Source organism: Heteronotia binoei, chromosome 9 (genome assembly GCF_032191835.1).
Source record: "Heteronotia binoei isolate CCM8104 ecotype False Entrance Well chromosome 9, APGP_CSIRO_Hbin_v1, whole genome shotgun sequence".
NCBI lineage: Eukaryota > Metazoa > Chordata > Lepidosauria > Squamata > Gekkonidae > Heteronotia > Heteronotia binoei.
This window is the reverse complement of record NC_083231.1, coordinates 102,719,477-102,737,943: the sequence shown is the minus strand read 5'-3', so window position 1 is coordinate 102,737,943 and position 18,467 is coordinate 102,719,477. Positions and strand designations below refer to the sequence as shown.

Here is an 18,467-nt window from a genome sequence, read left to right as displayed (position 1 = left end):
CTTGTTAGCAATTTGCCAGCAATGGGGAAAGGCTTCCTCCCAGCTTATCCACACTCTGGAGTCAAAAATGATTAATCAAACCTGCAGTAAATTAGAGCTGGGAGATCTGTCTGTTGCAGCTGTGGATCATTAAAAGTTAAAGGCATCCATGTATGCCTGCAAAAAGTAAGGACTTCTGATTGCCAAATCATGCTTCCCCCCATGTTGTTGCAGAAGGTCTAGCCTTTTTACAAACCAAGAGACCAAGAGATAACTTAGGTCACATAATTTCCACTTAACATATTCAGAAAAGGGGAAATTGTACCACTGAAATTTGCATGCAGTTTGTTTCGGGCAGTTCTCCAAGGTTGTTCAGCAACTTCTCAGTCCTGCTGTTCTCCAGCTTGACTTCTCTTTAGGTCTGTGCAGGGTTTTTTCTAGAAAAAGAGGTGCCGGAACTCTCAAGAGGGAAATGAAGGAGAAACACATGGGTGCTGCTCATGAACTGTCAAACATTTTTTTTTTGAGAATTTTATTTTCACCAAAAGATTCTGAAACTTTGTTCCACCACATCCCCCCAGAAAAAAAACCCCTGGGTATGTGTTATGTGAAATATAGATCAAATCAATTATTAGTTCAGCAACTCTTGTTGCTGTTTCTTATATGCCTAGGGTAATGCTAATTGCCACTTTGGGGTCAGAAAGGAATTTCCCTTCGGGGATCCTGGAGGTTTTTTGCCTTCCTTTGAGCATTTAACAGGGTGGAGAGAGAGAACTGTGAATTTCCTACATCGTGCAGGGGGTTGGACTGGATGACCCCTGTGCTCCCTTCCAGCTCTGTGTTTCTAACTGAGGCACTGATGAGTAATTTGATGAGAGCTTAGTCAACCGTTGGTCACACGTGAGACCATTGAGGGAAGGGCAGGTTATAAATTGAAAATAATAAGTAGAAATAAAAATAGCAGCTGAAAATGTTCCTGCCAGGACTGGAGGCTTTGCGTTTTGAAAGAAGTCCTTCACATGCCTGAATGCACTTCATGTGAAAGTTGTCTGGTTTCATTTCCACCTTCTGATGCTGGATTTAGCTCAGCTTCTTGTGATTTAAAGTTTCTTGTACAGAAAAAAAAACACAGGTGTTGGCCTTGCATGCTCAATATTAGCCCCCATTTCTTGTGAAAACCCCAACATTCTTAGGAATCTATTGTGTAGCAGCCTGCTAAAGCACAGGCTTCCTGTCCTCTCAGCATTCCTGCAGAGAATTGGTGGGTCCTGAGAATTCTTTCGGGCTCCCCTAACTCCCCCATCCCCTCTTTCCAGGAATTCCTTGAAAACTTTGCTCATTCTTCCTCCCCACTCCTCTGTCCTGCAGGAGACCCGCAACCCTTCTTATCTGCCAAAGTAATTCCAGGCATATGGTCAGTTTTGTAGGGATGCCAGCCTCCAGGTGGGACCTGGGGATCTCCTGGATTCACAGCTCATCTCCAGACTACAGAGATCAGATCTCCTGGGGGGAAAAAATGAATGCTTTGAAGGGTGGGCTGTATGCAGGGCTTTTTTTGCAGCAGAAACTCCTTTGCATATTAGGCCACACCCCCTGATGTAGCCAGTCCTCCTGGAGCTTGCAGTAGGCCCTGTACTAAGAGCCCTGTAAGCTCCTGGCGGATTGGTTACATCAGGGTGTGTGTGGCCTAATATGTAAAGGAGCTCCTGCTACAAAAAAAGGTCCTGACTGTATGGCATGGTATCCCATTGAGGTTCTTGTCCTCCCCAGGCTCCACCCTCAAATCTCCAGGAGTTTCCCAACATGGAGCTGGCAGCCTCCCCCCACTGCCCCTGGCAGTCATAGCTTTACATCATTTGGAGTTGTGGAATCATTGTGGATAGGGTTGTTCTACCATCTCAGAGAAACACAGGATAATGACTGTTGGCTTGTGTTAATGTGCTTCAAGGTAGGCACAATTAGAGTTGCCTGTTGACTGGCCTTGATATAAACATGAGAAAACTGGGTTGCATTCCCTGATTGTGGACATGCTGGTGTAAAGTGAGTGATGCCCAGCTGGCTGTAGAAAGGACCACAGGTGGTTCTTTGGGTTTACAGTTGTTGAGAAATAAACTCACGGCACCTTTAAGATAGACAGAGTTTTATTCAAGGTATGAGCATTTGCGTGCACACACACTTCCCCAGATACATTGAAATGGAGGGTAACAATTCAAACATACAAGCAGAGGCTGGCCAGGAAATTAGCATGCAATGTGATGAAGATGATTTAAGATATGCAAAGTCAAAACAGGAATAATTACCTGTTTTTTGTTAAAACTCTGTTGGTCTTCAAGGTGCCACTGGACTCCAGACTTCGTTCTGCTACTTCAAACTGACATGGCTGCTGACCTGGGAAAAAAAAACTCATGTTCAAGCAAGGGTTTTTCTTGATTGGCAGGCGCTAAGTCAATGTTATCCTTCTATTTCATGATGTATAGGGGGGTGCACATGCCACCTTCCACAAATTAGAAATGTGCCTAGTCAGGCATTTTTTAAAAAATGTGTTGCTTCCATTTCCGACATGCCTTGTATTTCCCAAGGTAGCTAGGCACAAATCTCACAACCAATTTTAGGGCAATGAAGTTAGGCCAAGTTGACATATCCAGCCATTGTTGTTAGTGCTCTGACAGGTGTCCAGACCATGACTGACTGCATCCTAACTCTACTAATTTTCTGGAAGATTTCCCATGACATAACACATCAGCACCTGGGCAAGTGAAAACAACTTGTGAGCTGGCCTGTGTTCTCGTGAACTGCACGCAGAAGATTAAAATGCACAGCTGAGTAGGCCAAATCATTGTTTATTTTTCCCGTTTCAATGAAAATCGATGGGCCCCAGTTTGGACGATAAACTAATACGCCTCCCTCCCTCCCTCCCTCCCTTCCTTCTTTTCTCGTTCTCAAACCAGGAGAGTCTGCTGGCCTCATTATGGAAGAGCACAATGGCTCTGTGGAGATTCCCCAGCTGAGCCAAGGACGGCACGTTGCCATTAAGTGTGGGTGGCTGAGGAAGCAAGGCGGCTTTGTCAAGACCTGGCACACACGCTGGTTTGTTCTCAAGGGGGAGCGGCTCTATTATTTCAAAGATGAGGATGAAACCAAACCCTTGGTAAGTACAAAGGAAGGGGACGATGCGAGGCAGAGGAAGATGGGGTGGGGTGGGGGCTGAATTTGATCTGGTTCAGTCATTCACCCTGACTTGCGTGTAACTGTTTCGCAGTTCATTTTACAGTAGATGCTGACCTGATGCTGACACTGAGGATAGCTATCAATGGGTTGCGGGATATGGCTTAGGAAATTGGTGGAGATTTGTGGGTGGAGCCTGGAGAGGGCTGGTTTTGGGGAGGGGAGGGATGTCAGGAGTATATAATGCCACAGAGTTCACCCTCCAAAGCAGTCATTTTCTCCCTCTGTTGTCTGGAAATGAGTTGTAATTCTGGGGGATCTCCAGGCCCCACCAGGAGGCTGGCAACCCTTTGTTTTTGTCTAATCCGATTGCATTTGGATTTATAAGGAGGATGAGTCTGCCTCTTTTGTAACTGATCAGTTAAGGGATTGTTATGGAGTCAAATAAAGAGAACAGAGTTCTGGTTAGGAGTCTGTAACTGTGACGTTGTATCACTGTCTAATACAGGGGTGTCATTTGTTACAAGGGCTGGATCTGACATAAATATCAGGGCCTGGCCATGTTGGGCCGAGCCATGTGTATTCCTATTTAAGATTAGGTAGCAGAGATATAAACTTTATAAAGGACACAGACAAACACAATGAAAGTTTTAAGACCCCTTAAAACATTAGCACTTGTTAGACTTAAAAGTGCTTTCTTTGTATTTCTCCCATGGGAGCCATGGAACAGAGCAAAGGAAGCTCTGGCTCTTTCCTTCCTTCCTCAGGGTACCAGGATGGGGAGGAGCCTCAGCCAATAGAAGGAAAAGAGGCTTGGCTCAGTAGTTCTGCTGTATGATTGAGAGAACCTGACAAAGCAAGCTCTGCCCTCCCTTCCTGCTCAAGGGAGGAGCCTCAGCTAATGGAGAAAATAGAAGTTTTGCTCTGTAGCTCTTGTGTGATTGAGCAAGCCTGGCAAAGCAAGCTATGATACAGAAGAGAGCAAGAGAGAGGAAAAAGGAAGCAGACAACAGCCAGTTGCTTGGAAGCCTGATAGGAGCCCTCTGGGGGCCTGATTTTGCCCCCGGGCTGCATGTTTGACACCCCAGTCTAGCACCAATTTAACATTTGAGTCCAATGGCACCTTTAAGACCAAGTTTTATCCTGGGTATGTTTTCATATGCACACACTCTTAAGCTTATACCTTGCATAAAACCTTGTTGGTCTTAAAGGTGCCACTGGACTCAAACTTTGTTCTGGTGCTTCAAAACCAACAAGGCTGCCCAACTGAATGTACCAATTTAATGTTTTAGGTTGTTTAGGCAGAGAGGCATCAGAGGCTGTATAAGATTTAAAAAGTTATATAGCTTTAAAATAGGGCAACATATCAGAATTCAAATCTGGCTTTGTAAATTAATTTATTTTAGTATGATAGATCAAGTGAATTCAAAGATGAACTGAAACAATGTAAACCTTGATATTCTGTTCTTTTATAAGAGCATCAGTTGTTGCGATGTACTTGAAACTCTGCCACGCTTACTTTTTATTTGAAGGGTTGACTTCAGGGGCTGCATAGACCCTAATTAAAGTGAGTAAAAAAACCCAGTGCTGGCATGTCCAAAATAATAAGATAAAATGTCAAACTATGATATATCCTTGCGCTTTCCAATCCAGATTTGTAGCTAAGAAAATAAACACCAAAAACCAAAGAGTTCATGAATGCAGCAAGGGGGGGGGGGCATGCCTCAGTGGCAGAGTTTGACATCCGGAAATCCCCATGTTCAATTCCTAGTATCTCTAGTTAATGAATCTGGCAGATGGTGATGCAGATACCTTTGCCTGGGACCCTGGAGAGCGGCTGCCAATCTGAATAGACAGTAATGACTGTGATGGGTTGATGGTAGGCAGCTTCAAGTGTGCACGTGTGTTTTTGTGAAGAGACTGAGCTTCATGCAGAAACACTTTCCTTTGTCAGCCAGAAATGTGTTCTCTGTGTCTGGAGAGGAGGGCATCCCCAGCCCCATTTGGTGGTAGTGAAGCAGAAGAAAGGACATAATAGAAGAGCTTCCTTTTGAGAAGCCACCACTGCGTCAACAGCTGATTGACATCATCTCAGCATGGCTTAAAGGGATGTGAGGGTGGGGCTTGGCTGCAGCTCTGACCAGAGAGGGGTGTGCTTACAAGAGGATGGAAGCAGTGAGTGGATAGGCATAGTTTGTCAAACAGCCTTCATATGGGCATAGGAGGGTGCTGATGTGGAGACCCCAGGTCTAAGCTGTGCAAGGGGAGACATCGTGGTTTGAGTCTAATGGAGCGGGGAGGAACCTAAACTCCTCTGTCACACTCCACCCTGTGTGTGGTGGGGGGCTGTGGCTCAGTTACAGAGCCTCTGCTTTGGATGCAGAAGTTCCCGTGTTCAATCCCCGGCATCCCCAGTTAGAAGAACCAGGCAGTAGGTGATGGTGAAGGGACCTTTACCTGGAACCAGGGCTTTTTTTATTCTGGAAAAAGTGGTGCTGGAACTCTCAAGAGGAAAATGAAGGATAAACACATGGGTACCTCTCATGAACTTTCAAACATTTTTTTGAGATTTTTGTTTCCACAATGTGGTTCCAGAGCTCTGTTCCGCCATGTTCCCCCAGGAAAAAGCCCTTCCTGGGACCCTGAAGAGTCTCTGTCAGTCTGAGCAGACAAACCTGACCTTGGTGGATCAGTGGTTTGATTCAGAGTAAGACTGTTTCATCTGTATTCATAAGTATACTTTTCTTCAGTGTTTTTTCAAGATAATCTTTTCTGTAATTAAGAACCAAAAGCAGACTTTGGTACTCTGAGATGAAGCTTCCGGTGTGGCAACAGATGCTCTGTTGGGGCAGTGATGCTCTGTATTCTTGGTACTTGGGGGGCACAGTGAGAGGGCTTCTAGTGTCCTGGCCCCATTGATGGACCTCCTGATGGCACCTGGGATTTTTTGGCCACTGTGTGACACAGTGTTGGACTGGATGGGCCACTGGCCTGATCCAGCATGGCTTCTCTTGTGTTTTTATTGTTTACCTCAGAGTATGCACAACCTGGCAAAAAATGCCCTATGCAAAAAAGTTCCTTTCCCCTTCTTAGCATGATAATATTGCTAAACACAAGAGACCCTTACACTGTTTCTTTGGTCAGAGAGGAAGTAACTTTCTCCTCTTGCCCTTGAAAGTGCTTGAGGACTGCTAAGGTAAACAGAAGAATAGTAGCTTGATCTCTTGAAGAAGCAGGAGAAATAATCAATAGTTCATCTTTCTGGCTTCTGTGTAGTCCTGCATGGGACCATGCTTGCAAAGGGCTGCCGTGAAGATCTTTTTAAAAGCTCTCTAGAAGTTTTGGGAGTGCTCAGCCCTCTCCCCTCATGGGTTGGCTCTTTTCCACACAGCTGACATGTGATGGGGCAGAGCAAGTGGTCCTCTCCTCAGTCCTTTCTTTGCTGCAGTGGAGACTGGGCATCTTCACTCTCTTTTGATCATTGCAGATTTTCCTTTTCTCTAATTATTTGCTCTTTCCTCTTTGCTTCTTCATCCTACTTCATTTCTGTATAAAAAGGGGATTGAAAAGAGGGGCTATGGCCCTATTTTTCAAAATGCATCAAATGCAGCTTAAAAGCAGCCCAGTCAGATGACCATGACCACTGTCTCCAATGCTTGGGCAAAGCCCACGATGTCTTGGCTTACTCTGTTTGTGAGCAGTTTACCCCAAAAGCTCATATGGATTGAACCTCTAGGTTAAAAGTTGCGGTTTGGAAGAAGGCTGTGGCAATTCCAGGCAAAGTTCAGACCCTGTCTAAGGAGTCGAAAGTGGGACCACAAGGGCAAGGTGTAAACTTAATAGATTGAAATTCATTGGAGGTAAACCTGGTTTAGGACAGCCTCCATACAAGCCATGACTCAGAGGCTAGGCAGCCTCCTTCCAAACCATCTCATGTTGGGTGGTCAAAGCTATCCAGTTGGCATATTGTGCTCCAAAACTGATTGCCCACTCCATCTCAGAGCTCACTTGGCCAGGTGTCAGTCTTCCCCATAGCCTTTCTTACCAATATCCTCTTGGACAGCATCTGCAAAAGGGCCACCTAGTCCTCTCTGTCGATGTTCATCAACAACTATGCAATCAATGTTGATTCCAAATGAGATGCAGCTGTGGGGAAAACAGTTCTTCAGTACTAATTTCGCTGCAGATTCCATGACCACCTCCTACTTGTAAGTGAACTTGCTATTCTCCCATGTGGGACTGCACAGAAGCCATGAAGATGAAAACAGGATTGCACTTACCTGTAACTGTCGGTCACTGAGTGGTCTTCTGTGCAGATACACATCCCTCCTTCCTTTCCCCACTGTGGGATCTTCAAAAAAGAACTGAGGGAAGGAGTGTTTGCACTGCCCCATAATGTATTGGCTCAGTGGGAAGGAACCAACCCATAGTGGAGGAGGCTGAGTGCCCCAAACCATCTAGAGAGCTTTGAAAAGGATCTCTGCAGCACGCCTGTGCAAGTGAAGTCCCATGTATGCCTGCACTAAAAAAACAAACAAACACTACTATATGAACAGCAGTTACAAGTAAATGCAACCCTGTTGTTTTATTCCTTTGCATAAAAAATGAAAAGAAAGCAACAAGAAAGCTCTGCAACCTGATCCAAGGAGGTTACTACCATTGAAATGGTTTCTAGTCCATTTCCCTTTATCCCTAGTGGGAAATGATTCATTTGTTGTTAGTGCCCTGGCTCACCTCATTCCAGTATCCCTCCCAGAATTATTTGCTTTTTGTCCGTGTTCCAGTTTAGAAGGTCAAATATCTAGCCAAAGAGATCAACCAAGAGTCAGCATTCCCCAGTTGTATAATGCAGCTGTTGTTCGATGGTAGTCAACTAGCCACTGTTTCACGCTTTGCTGCTTTGTTTTTGATTGAAACAAACATTTCTCCAGCATACTGGGGTAGACAGTGTCCTCCTTTTGGGATGGAAGGAGACAGACAGTGGCACCAAAACTGTGCACAGACCCTGCCTATGGTCTCTTTTTGAATACTAGCAGCATGAGTGCATTCATAAAGAGAGTTTCTCTACTCAGGGTGGATGTGATATAGGTCTGGTTCATGAATGTAAGTAGCAGAGGTGGAATTCTAGCAGGAGCTACTTTGCATTTTAGGTCACACACCCCTGATGTAGGCAATCCTCCAAGAGCTTTGTAAGCTCTTGGAGGATTGGCTTTGTAAGCTCTTGGAGGATTGGCTACATCAGGGGTGTGTCGCCTAATATGCAAAGGAGCCCCTGCTAGAATTCCACCCCTGGTAAGTGGTTATTTTGTTCCTCTACGCAATCATGTATGTGAATTTTACATGTCAAAATGTTAGCATGAACTCTTTCCAGGCACCAAAGTGAGAGGAATTGCAGCATACGTCCCTTTTGTAACCAGCCTTAGGGCCACACTAACATTTCTCTGTTGGGTGTATGTTCATGCTTAGATGGTCCTCAAAGGCCTTGGTCAGTGTGCCCACTATCTTCTGATAAGAGAGGCAGCCAAAGGACAGGACCTTCTCTGTTGTGGCACCTTGGTTTTCAAAGCTCCTCCCTCAGACATTCATTTGGCAGCATATCTGATGAGTTTCTTCCATCTAAGGGAGGCACTCTGTGGTCTAGATGGTCCAGGCTAGCTAATTCTTGTCAGATATCAAAAGCTAAGCAGGGTGGGCCCTGGTTAGTACTTGGATAGAAGCTGGGCTTTTTTTTTTTTAGAAAAAGCCCAGCAGCAATCATTTGCATATTAGGCCACACCCCTTGATGTCACCATTGTTTTACGCAGGGCTTCTTTGTAGAAAAAGCCCAGTAGGAACTTATTTGCACATTAGGCCACACCTTCTGACACCAAGCCAGACGGATTTGCATTCCTGTGAGTTCCTGCTCAAGAAAAGCCCTGGATAGGAGACTATGAAGGAAGTCTATGATTGCTGCAAGAGGCAGGCAGTGGCAAACTATCTCTGAACACCTTGTACTTTGAAAACCCAGTGGGGTCACCATTGGCATTTTCAGCATTTTCTACTACCTGGAGAGTGTCTTTTCACACCCAGACATTCAGTTTTCTTACCTTACACTCCATCCGATCTGGTGCACTCACTCTTCGTGGGTGCAGTACTGTTGAGTTGCAGCCAACGTAGCAATCCTGTAGGATTTTCAAGGCAAAAGACAAACAGAGGTAATTTTCCATTTTCTGCCTTCTTTGTAGCAACACTGGACCTCCTTGGTAGCCCCCCATTCAAATACTGGGCAGGGCTGACCCTGCTGAGCTTCCAGGATCTGGGCCATCCAGGTCAGGGTCTGCTCTTTATTGATTACGCTTATTTTTAAAATGCTGCTGTAGTGTTTTTTCCATAGTTTGCTGATATAGTTTTTTCCTATTTGATTTTAACAGCATGCTGCTAAGCTGGAGGGTTTTTTTTTACTGCAATATATTTTTGTTTTTAAAACAAAATAGTAATGTAAAGAGATACAGAAGGAAAGAAAGGGGTCATATAGGGATTATAAACAAAGAAATACTTCTCCCTAACATCCCCTTCATTAGAATTTTAAAGACATTTTCTACAATAGTTTCCTCCTTTGTACATATTCTGTAGTACATATTTCATTACTATACATACTAGCTATAACTTTTTATATGCCAAAACTGAAGGAAAATCTGTTATCTATCTTACAATAAAAGTAAAAGATGAGGACTACTTTGTTCAGAATCCACTTCCTTATACATTTATTTTCAAAACTTATTCTCCCTTTTTTGCTTTATACTACACTGTATGCCTTACAATCCATTTATAGACGATTTTAAACTATCCCCTGCTTACATAACAGGCATTGATCTGTTTTGAGATGGATGTGTTTCTCAAACAAGTTGCAAATTTCACCATTACTGCAAATCAGCAAGTTTGTTTTCCCATTCTTCTATGTTGGGACAGAAGTCTGTTTTCCATTTTGCTGCATAAATAATTCTGGCTGCTGTCACCTTATATTTAAATATCTCTTCCAAAACTTTTCATAAATTGTTGGACAATGTTCCTAGTAACATATTCTTAACTCCTATAGGAAATTAAAATTCAATCTGCATTTTTTCATGCCTTCCAAGTGATTGTTTTGTTTTGTTTGAAACTGGGCTTTTAGAGATAGACTGTAATTTGTTTTATTCCTCTGTGGTCATAATATCAATATGTTATTTTAAAATATTTATAGTTGCATTATTGTATTTTATGGAAATGTTTGTTAGCCACCTTGGAAGTCAATTGGCTTGAGTACGAGATACAGAAAAATTAAATACATAAATCTATCCCATCTAAATCAAATGCTTTAATTTTGGCTGGGCATTTTGGTAGCTACACATGCCATGAAATTGGCCGTGTGAAGATATCTGTAATGATTGCATTAAAATTACTTACAAGAACAGTCCTGTTTCTTTTTTTCTGGCACAGCAATAGCATCCTCTTTGTCATCACTTCATGTTCTGAGGTTGCAATGGATAGACAGGCTGCTGTGGCATAGCTGGTGGATGAAGCAGACCTGCTTACCTCCTAACTCTTAAAGGATATCAGGGCCGTAGCCAGGATTTTACAAGTCAGGGGGCTTTTTAAAAAGTGAGGGACATCCATTTCCATCCACTGCATGGCTTGCTGCTTTTCAGAAGCTTTTGGGGGTTGGGGCAGAAGCTGGAGCCTCTGAATGTGGCCAAATTGAGGCAGCCAACTCTAAAACTTTGGAGTGAAGAAAGGGCTGTACCTTGTGTGCTAGCGGGGTGCGGTTTCTTTCCACCTCCCTCTCTCCCACCCTGGCACTTTGCAGCCAGGAGCTCCATCTGTCCCGCCTTCCCAGCTCATTCCACATGACTTCCTCTGCCTTCCTGAGCCCTGCTCAGCTGTCTCTGGCTGCCACTGATAATGCTTTGCCAGGTCAGCCATGGTCAAAAGAAAGCAAAAAAAGCAGACTGCACTCAGGAGGTCCCCCAGGAAGCCAGGGGGCAGTGCCCCCACAGGCCCCCCCATGGCTACAGGCCTGAAGGATATCCAATAGAATTTAGGTCACCTGCTGAAGATGAATGATATGTCTGGGACAAGGGAGTTTTATGATAAAGCATCTGGGATCACTGCTTGCTAGGATATAAAGATACCAATAAGCTCATCTAAATTTTTGTATTGGAGCTTCTCCCCGACCTCTTTAGCCTTCTCCTAGACCACCGTAGCCTAGACCGCTGCAGTCTTACACGTCCTCATTTCTTCTTTATTTTCTCATTACTTTGTTCCCCAGTTCTCAGTTCCTCTGTTTTCTCTAATCCCTTTAGAGCAAGTTTATCAGCCTCCTGGGCAGGGACCGCATTTCATCTGGGTTTTATGTGGCACTTTGCATACTGTGGGTAGATCAAAGAATGTTATAATATGAGATTGTAATGGCCAGCCTTGGTTATCTTTGACAGGGGCCTCTTCTGTGAATGATGTTCATCACAAGATCAGATGATGTAGGGAGGTGGAACGAGTTACTGAGGTGGACTGGGATGTGATGGTCTGGGGCACAGTGATGCTAGAAAAAGTGCTTAGCTACAGAAAGCAGCTGTGTAGTGCAATCCTATGCATTTTGATTAAGTAAGTCCCACTGAGTTCAAGTAAACTTGCATAGGGTTGCACCGCTGGAGACTTTGCTCCATTTCTGAAACAAGACATATTTTTTTGAGTCGCGTCATCCATAGTCTCACACATGCATCACTTGATTTCTCCTTCTTTGATTAGTCAATGCTTGACAGCTTGTAGCTGAATGTAAGAACTGACTCTGTGGGAAAGCTTTGTCTTTGACGTGCTGTGAGCATTGCATATGTGTGATTAGAGCTGCGATGGCTCTCTCGCTCTTGTAGACTGCCGCTTTCTGTTGCCCTGATCCAGTGACTGGCACGAACATTTCAGGCCTTGGTGTGTAGCAGTCGCTGGTGATGAACAATAATCTACGCTGCTCTCTTCATCGATGCATAACAAGTTCAAAGCTTCCTCCTTCTCATTTGATGTTTTGCCGGTTTCCTTTTCTAGGCATTGTTATACCCTATAACGTGTGCATCTGCTGGTGTTCTGAAAGCTCTCCCTGTGCACATTTCAAGAGCCCGTTGAATTGGTCCAAAATGCAAACCCTGGGAACCAGAGTAATCTCGGATGCTGTCCTATTTGCATGAAGTTTGCAGTAAGCATTTAGAACGCTACTGGCTTAAGCTTGGATAGACCCATAAAATTCTGTGGCAGCAATCTGAAGGGATGTTCAGTTCCAAGTATCTGTGATCTTTATGGTACTTAAATGCTACATCCAAATCCTGCGTTGGTGACTTGAGCCCCGCTGTTGATTAAAAGTGCATCATCGGCTACTCAAACGAGCTCGCAGCTCACCAGCTGTCCTTGTTCCCGAAGCCTGCCTTTTTAGGTTCAAAGCAGGTTTTACAAGTGCCTCATTTTGGCAAAATATGTACTTTCCATCTAATCTAATTTGCGTAAAAAATTCATTAGCAGACAAGTCCGTTTAAGACATCTGTTAGGAGTTAATGGGGAACAACCGTCAGAGTTCAGCTTGAGTTTTAATTAAAATAATTTAAAACTTCTAATGGATGTGTTACACTGAAATTAATGCGATAATTACTTTAAATTACATAAATCATAATGGAGCTGGGTAGTCGGGGAAGCCCGCACAGCTCTACTTATACAAGGGCAAAGAGAATAAGCTCTCTTGCAGCCGGCCCCTATCAACATTTGTTCAGAAGTAAATCATACCGTGGGATTTTACTCTTAGTAAGTTACATAGGATTGTGGTTTTAGGTACAATTGAAAAAGGAAGCTTACAAAAACCAGCCTTTTAAGTGGCACAGAGACATGATTCACACTCTCAGTTTATATGGTTGCCAGTTCTGGGTTGGGAAATACCTAGAGATTTTGGGAATGGAGCCTGAGGAGGGTTGGGTTTGGGGAGGGGAAAGGCTTCAATAGGGTATAAAGCCATAGAGTCCATCCTCCAAAGCAGCCATTTTCTCTAGATGATCTCTGTCACCTGAAGATCAGTTGTAATTGCGGGAGATCTTCAGCCACCACCTGGGTTGCATTGCCACAGAACTAGACCTTTTCAATCTCAGAATGTTGCACAGATATTACTGCAAAAAGAGGATAGGTTGATATACTATTTAAAGACATATAGCCCTCATGGGATAAATCAAAGTATAGATTTTGCCTCATTCCTTTGATCCTATTAGCACTAATATTGTGATATGTGCAAATGTAACTCACCTGTGCTTTGGTTATGAGGATTTAAATATGGATTGTTCTGGATCCCACCTTATGGCATGAACTTTAGTTTGCTTGAAATGTTGAGATTTGGGTAAGGTATGCTTGTGTAACAATGTGTTTCGTATAATTACATGTTTTGCCTATGGTGTTTGTCTGTAATTTGTGTAATTTGCATTTTTAGTCCCACTCAGAAGCCAATATAGTTTGGATAAAGAACCATTTGAAATGTGATATTGTACCTGGAAACATGTCATCCTTTGTCTTTTGGAATTCTGTTTATCATATGAGCATTGGTCCACTTCAAAAGGAACTATGGAAAATACTTTCAGATTGAAGAGGAAATAATTTCAGCAGGAGTGAGACTAGTATACATTGGGATTTATACTTTGGACAATATAATGTGTAGATTCTTTGCTTTTGCATTAGGCGTATGTTTATACTGTACGTTTTATGTTGGCTTTGGACCACAAACCATGTAGCATGGGAGTTGGCTTAAATGATACAATAACCATAGTTGCCCATTTAAAAAAAATTAAGATATGAGAAACGATATTTATGCTCCTAATGTAACTTCTATTTCTCTAGTAATGGACTTGTAGTCACTATTTTATTCCACCATTCTGTCAAGGATCTCAGGACAGGGTACATTGCTTCTCCTTCCCTTTTTTAATACTTACAATAACCTTGTGAGGTAAAATACTCACAGAGACAGACAGACAGAGGGAGAGGATATTAAAAAAGCTATTCAAAAAGAAGAGGAGACCCTGGCACTTCTTGGTTGTTACACAATGCACATCATATTTATTAAGCAACTAAAATCACTACAAAAGTGGTGCTTGGGAGAGGCAACAGTGTGAGGACTTCTAGTGTCCTGACCCTACTGATGGACCTCCTGATGGCCGCTGTGTGACACAGAGTGCTGGACTGGATGGGCCATTGGCCTGATCCAACATGGATTCTCTTATGTTCTAAAAACCCCAACCCTCTGTTAAGCATTCCTAAATCAATCATACTGACTGTCATTGAAAAGGGCCATGGCTCAGTGGTATAGTATCAGCTTGGCATACATAAGATCCCAGGTTCAATCCCTGGCATCTTCAATTGAAAAGATCAGGTAGTAGGTGAAAGACTGCCAGTCTGAGTAAACAATGTTGACTTTGATGGACCAATGGTCTGATTCTGTATAAGGCAATTTCTTGCATATTCAGTACAAATGAGGCCCAACCCTGTTTGGTAGTGGTGCTTCAAAGACCAGGAAATGCTGTGCATCTTTGGGTGATGGCTTAGATATATTGTTGTTTTGTTTCATACTGTTGGAGCTTTCCTTTATAGGTCATCATTTTCTCAGTCTCAGTTTCCAAATTGATCTTCCAGTTGCTGTCCTGTGGAAGTTTCCCAATATCCTGTCAACTTACCCATAAATATTGTGCAAGGGTCCTTGGCCAAGTACATAGTTGAGGTATTCCTGAGGTCCATGGCTGGTTTTCACCAGATGCTTCCAGCTGTTCCTCATTCTATTATCAGACCATTCTTCATCCGTTTCATTTCCTCTTTCCCCACAGATTCCTCAGTCATGCTGTATAAGTCATTAAACACTAGCATGTTTTAATCAATCCAGGGTCCTATTAATGTAGAGAACAAATGTATTTATTAGACAACAGAAGTATTTGCCCATTTTTAATTTTATCTCATATCGTAAAGTGACTGGCTCAAAGATAGCCCAATGAATTTCAGGACTGAGTGGGTATTGGAATCTAGACCTTTTCAATCCCAGTATGGCACTCCAACCACCTTAACCATTCTGTACTCACCGACCTTTTCTTTCATATTCACAGAGTTCTACATGATTCTGCAGTTTCCTTCCACCACTTCCTTTGACTTTACCTATTGATGGAAGATGTTGTGCCTCAATCCTCAGTCACTTCAGAGAGTGAACTTGAAGCCTTATGCAGTACCTATGCAGATCGGCAGAAATTTACCCCAAAGTTTGTCAGATGGAGGTTGCCCATTGTTGCAGGAGTGCAGGGCTATGCCTCTTAAAAGTAGGGGCCCAAGTATGTAGTCATACACTCTTTAGCAGGGGTGGCCAAACTTGTTTAATATAAGAGCCACATAGAATAAACATCAGATGTTTGAGAGCTGCAAGACATGAATGTCAGATGTGGGAGGGAGGGAAGGAAGGAAGGAAAATAGATGGGGGAGGGAGAGGTAGAAAGAAAGCAACTCTAAATGCACTCCCAAGCCGCCAGCTGGCTTGGCTTGGAGAAGTGATTTAAAGAAACAAATGCCTTCTCCAAGCTGGCAGACGAGGTGGCAGAGGCTTTGAGAGCCACACAATAGGGGTAAAAGTGCCACATGTGGTTCCCAAGCCACAGTTTGGCCACCCCTGCTCTTTAGGGAAGGGCTGGCCAACGGTAGCCCTCCAGATGTTTTTTGCCTACAACTCCCATCAGCCCCAGCTATTGGCCATGTTGGCTGGGGCTGATGGGAGTTGTAGGCAAAAAACATCTGGAGAGCTATCGTTGGCCACCCCTGCTTTAGAGTCTTAGCGGAAGTTGTCATAGCAAGTCTGTCTGTCCTGGGAGCTCTCCTTGGTCCTGCAGAGACAAACCCTGCCCAGTAAGGTACGTACCTACCGTGCATCGTTGCTAAGAGGCTGAATGAGACACTAATTAAAAAAATATTGTAACAAATACCCCAATGAAAGTTTCAGCATCTTTCCTTGGATCAACAGATTCCTCTTAGATATTGGTTCAAAATGCAAACTCAGTTTTCTCTCTGATAAAGGAAGCAACAGATTGGATATATGAATATAAGAGGCCCACAACTCTCTGCTGAAAGGCATGAACAAAGTTGGTAGCCTGCCCCGCCGGTTCTTTTCTTATTCCAGTCACTTCTTCCTCTTTGAATGTTTATGTTGTAATCCATTTCCCCCTTATGACTTTTGATTTTGTGCATATAACAGCTGAAGGAAGGCAATGCTCTCCAGGAAGCACAAGGTCAATTTTGACATATAGCATGCAAGCCAGAAACCTGTTTTAGATTTAGATCGTTTCTTTATCCTTGAAAGTAAATTCCAGTTTCTGTAACTGTTCTGTGAATTGGAAGATTGGGGAGGTTTCCACAATGGATCTTTCAGCTTTTGACATTGTATTCTTTTAAAAGGTTTCACACCAAAGAATATTACTTTTGCTTCCACTCCAGTTAGTACTTGACATGAAAACAGATGTGGGCATAACATATAGCCCAAGAAGTGGATCTATGTTGCAGCTAGCCAGACATTGAAACAGCCATGTGATCGCTTTACCAAGCTTTTAGCTTGAGGTTGCATCCATGAAACAATTTGAAAACCTAGAACTGGTAGAGGCAAAATTATTCATTGTGAGAGAAGATAGGATAAGCATGTTATGTCTAGTTTCATGTATTTGCTCTGGCTTGCTATTGTTTTCTGTGGGGTGGGAATTCAGAATTCCGGGGGACTTTATGGAATCATATATAAACATAAGAACATAAGAGAAGCCATGTTGGATCAGGCCAGTGACCCATCCAGTCCAACACTCTGTGTCACACAGTGGACAAAAAACCCAGGTGCCATCAGGAGGTCCATCAGTGGGGCCAGGACACCAGAAGCCCTTCCTCTGTGCCCTCCCCCAGCACCAACAGAGTTCCAACAATACGCTGTGGCTAATAGCCACTGCTGGACCTCTGCTCCATACGTGTATCCAATCCCCTCTTGAAGCTGTCTGTGCTTGCAGACGCCACCACCTCCTGTAGCAGTGAATTCTATGTGTTAATCACTATGGCCTGAGACTGATGTATCTCTGGGGATAGTTTTGCCTGTAAGGGCACTTGTGAGGAACCAAGCGGAGACCAAGCTCTTTGCTTTGTGCGGTTTATTCACCAAGTGCTCAACCACAACTTTACATAGTCCCAGACTATGTTACAAAGAAGAGTTCTATACTTGGCACTGTTGCTGGTCAGGTCTGATCAACCTCAATCAGAAGGTTGCTGGGGGGGTTAGTTGGCGGTCCTGGTCTGAGGGACTGGGGTTGTCTCTCTGCACTCTGAGGTCCTCAGGAGCCTCCTGTTCTGCTTCCATCCTCAAACTCCTGGCAGCATCCTCCTCCCTTGGCTTGCCTCTGCTGCTTAAATCCATCCTTTCCCCACCTGTTGCCTCCAAGCTCAGCTGCCTTTCCTTGTGTCTTAACTGCAGCTGAGAAGCTGCTGACACTGCAGCCTTCAGGGGCATACTCTTTCATAGGCTCACTGCCTCCTTAAAACACTCTCCCTCCCATTTTTTTTTTAATATGGAAAGCCCAGCTTTGCATCCTGTATATTTGGGAGCGGGCATGAGCTATATCCCTTTCGACTGTGTTGCCTGCATTCTAAAACTTTTTTAGTCAAGATCCATTTGAGCATGCCTGTGTCTGCCTTTCTCCTACTCTGGCCTGATAATTTGATCTTGAGACATGTGCTGGTCAGCAAGTAGGGCGTACCCCACTGCTTTAATGGTACGGGGAAGAAAAGTAGCCTGGAGCAAATCAGAGAATTCCACACTGCAAAGAGAATGAGGATCTGGGTTGACAGCTCTTAAGGGAAACTTGATGTGTAGATTAAATTAGATTTGTAATAAAGGGGGGGGGGGACCTCTTAGCACTGTTGGCTGTTCAGTCATAGGTAGAAATGCTGCATATTCATGTCTTTTCTCCCGGAGCAATCTTTGTGTTCTGTGGAAGTGAGGAGAATGTAGTTATAATAAATCTCCACTTGGGGTGTTTTGTCAGGATAGGTTTATCCCCGTTTAATATCAAAAGAGTGTAATGCTTAAAGGGAGGGGGGTGGACTTGATGGTTTACTCTTATGAGCAAGCTCAGGATGAGCAATTGCCCAAGAAGCTTCATAGGAAAAAAACGACTTTTTGAGGGAGGAGGAAAATCAAGTTAGCCTTTCTGGGACATAAAGCAAGGCGTCCCCTGCCCGCCAGATTTTGGTGCTGATGTTAAATATTTACCTACAGGAGTCAAGTTGTAAATGAATTG

At 43.7% G+C, this 18,467-nt stretch overlaps 1 protein-coding gene across 2 annotated transcripts in view; it reads left to right on the top strand.

The window, feature by feature from the left end:
- ARHGAP24 (Rho GTPase activating protein 24) overlaps positions 1-18,467 on the top strand; it is a 505,935-nt gene that overhangs the window by 119,128 nt on the left and 368,340 nt on the right. Inside the window, exon 2 of one of the 2 annotated variants that reach the window (XM_060247095.1) lies at positions 2,931-3,127. In XM_060247095.1, the coding sequence (XP_060103078.1) occupies positions 2,948-3,127 (180 nt within the window). In that variant the 5' untranslated portion in view covers positions 2,931-2,947. Of the gene's footprint in view, positions 1-2,927; positions 3,128-18,467 lie in introns of both variants that reach the window. The other variant, XM_060247094.1, reaches the window with a different exon arrangement.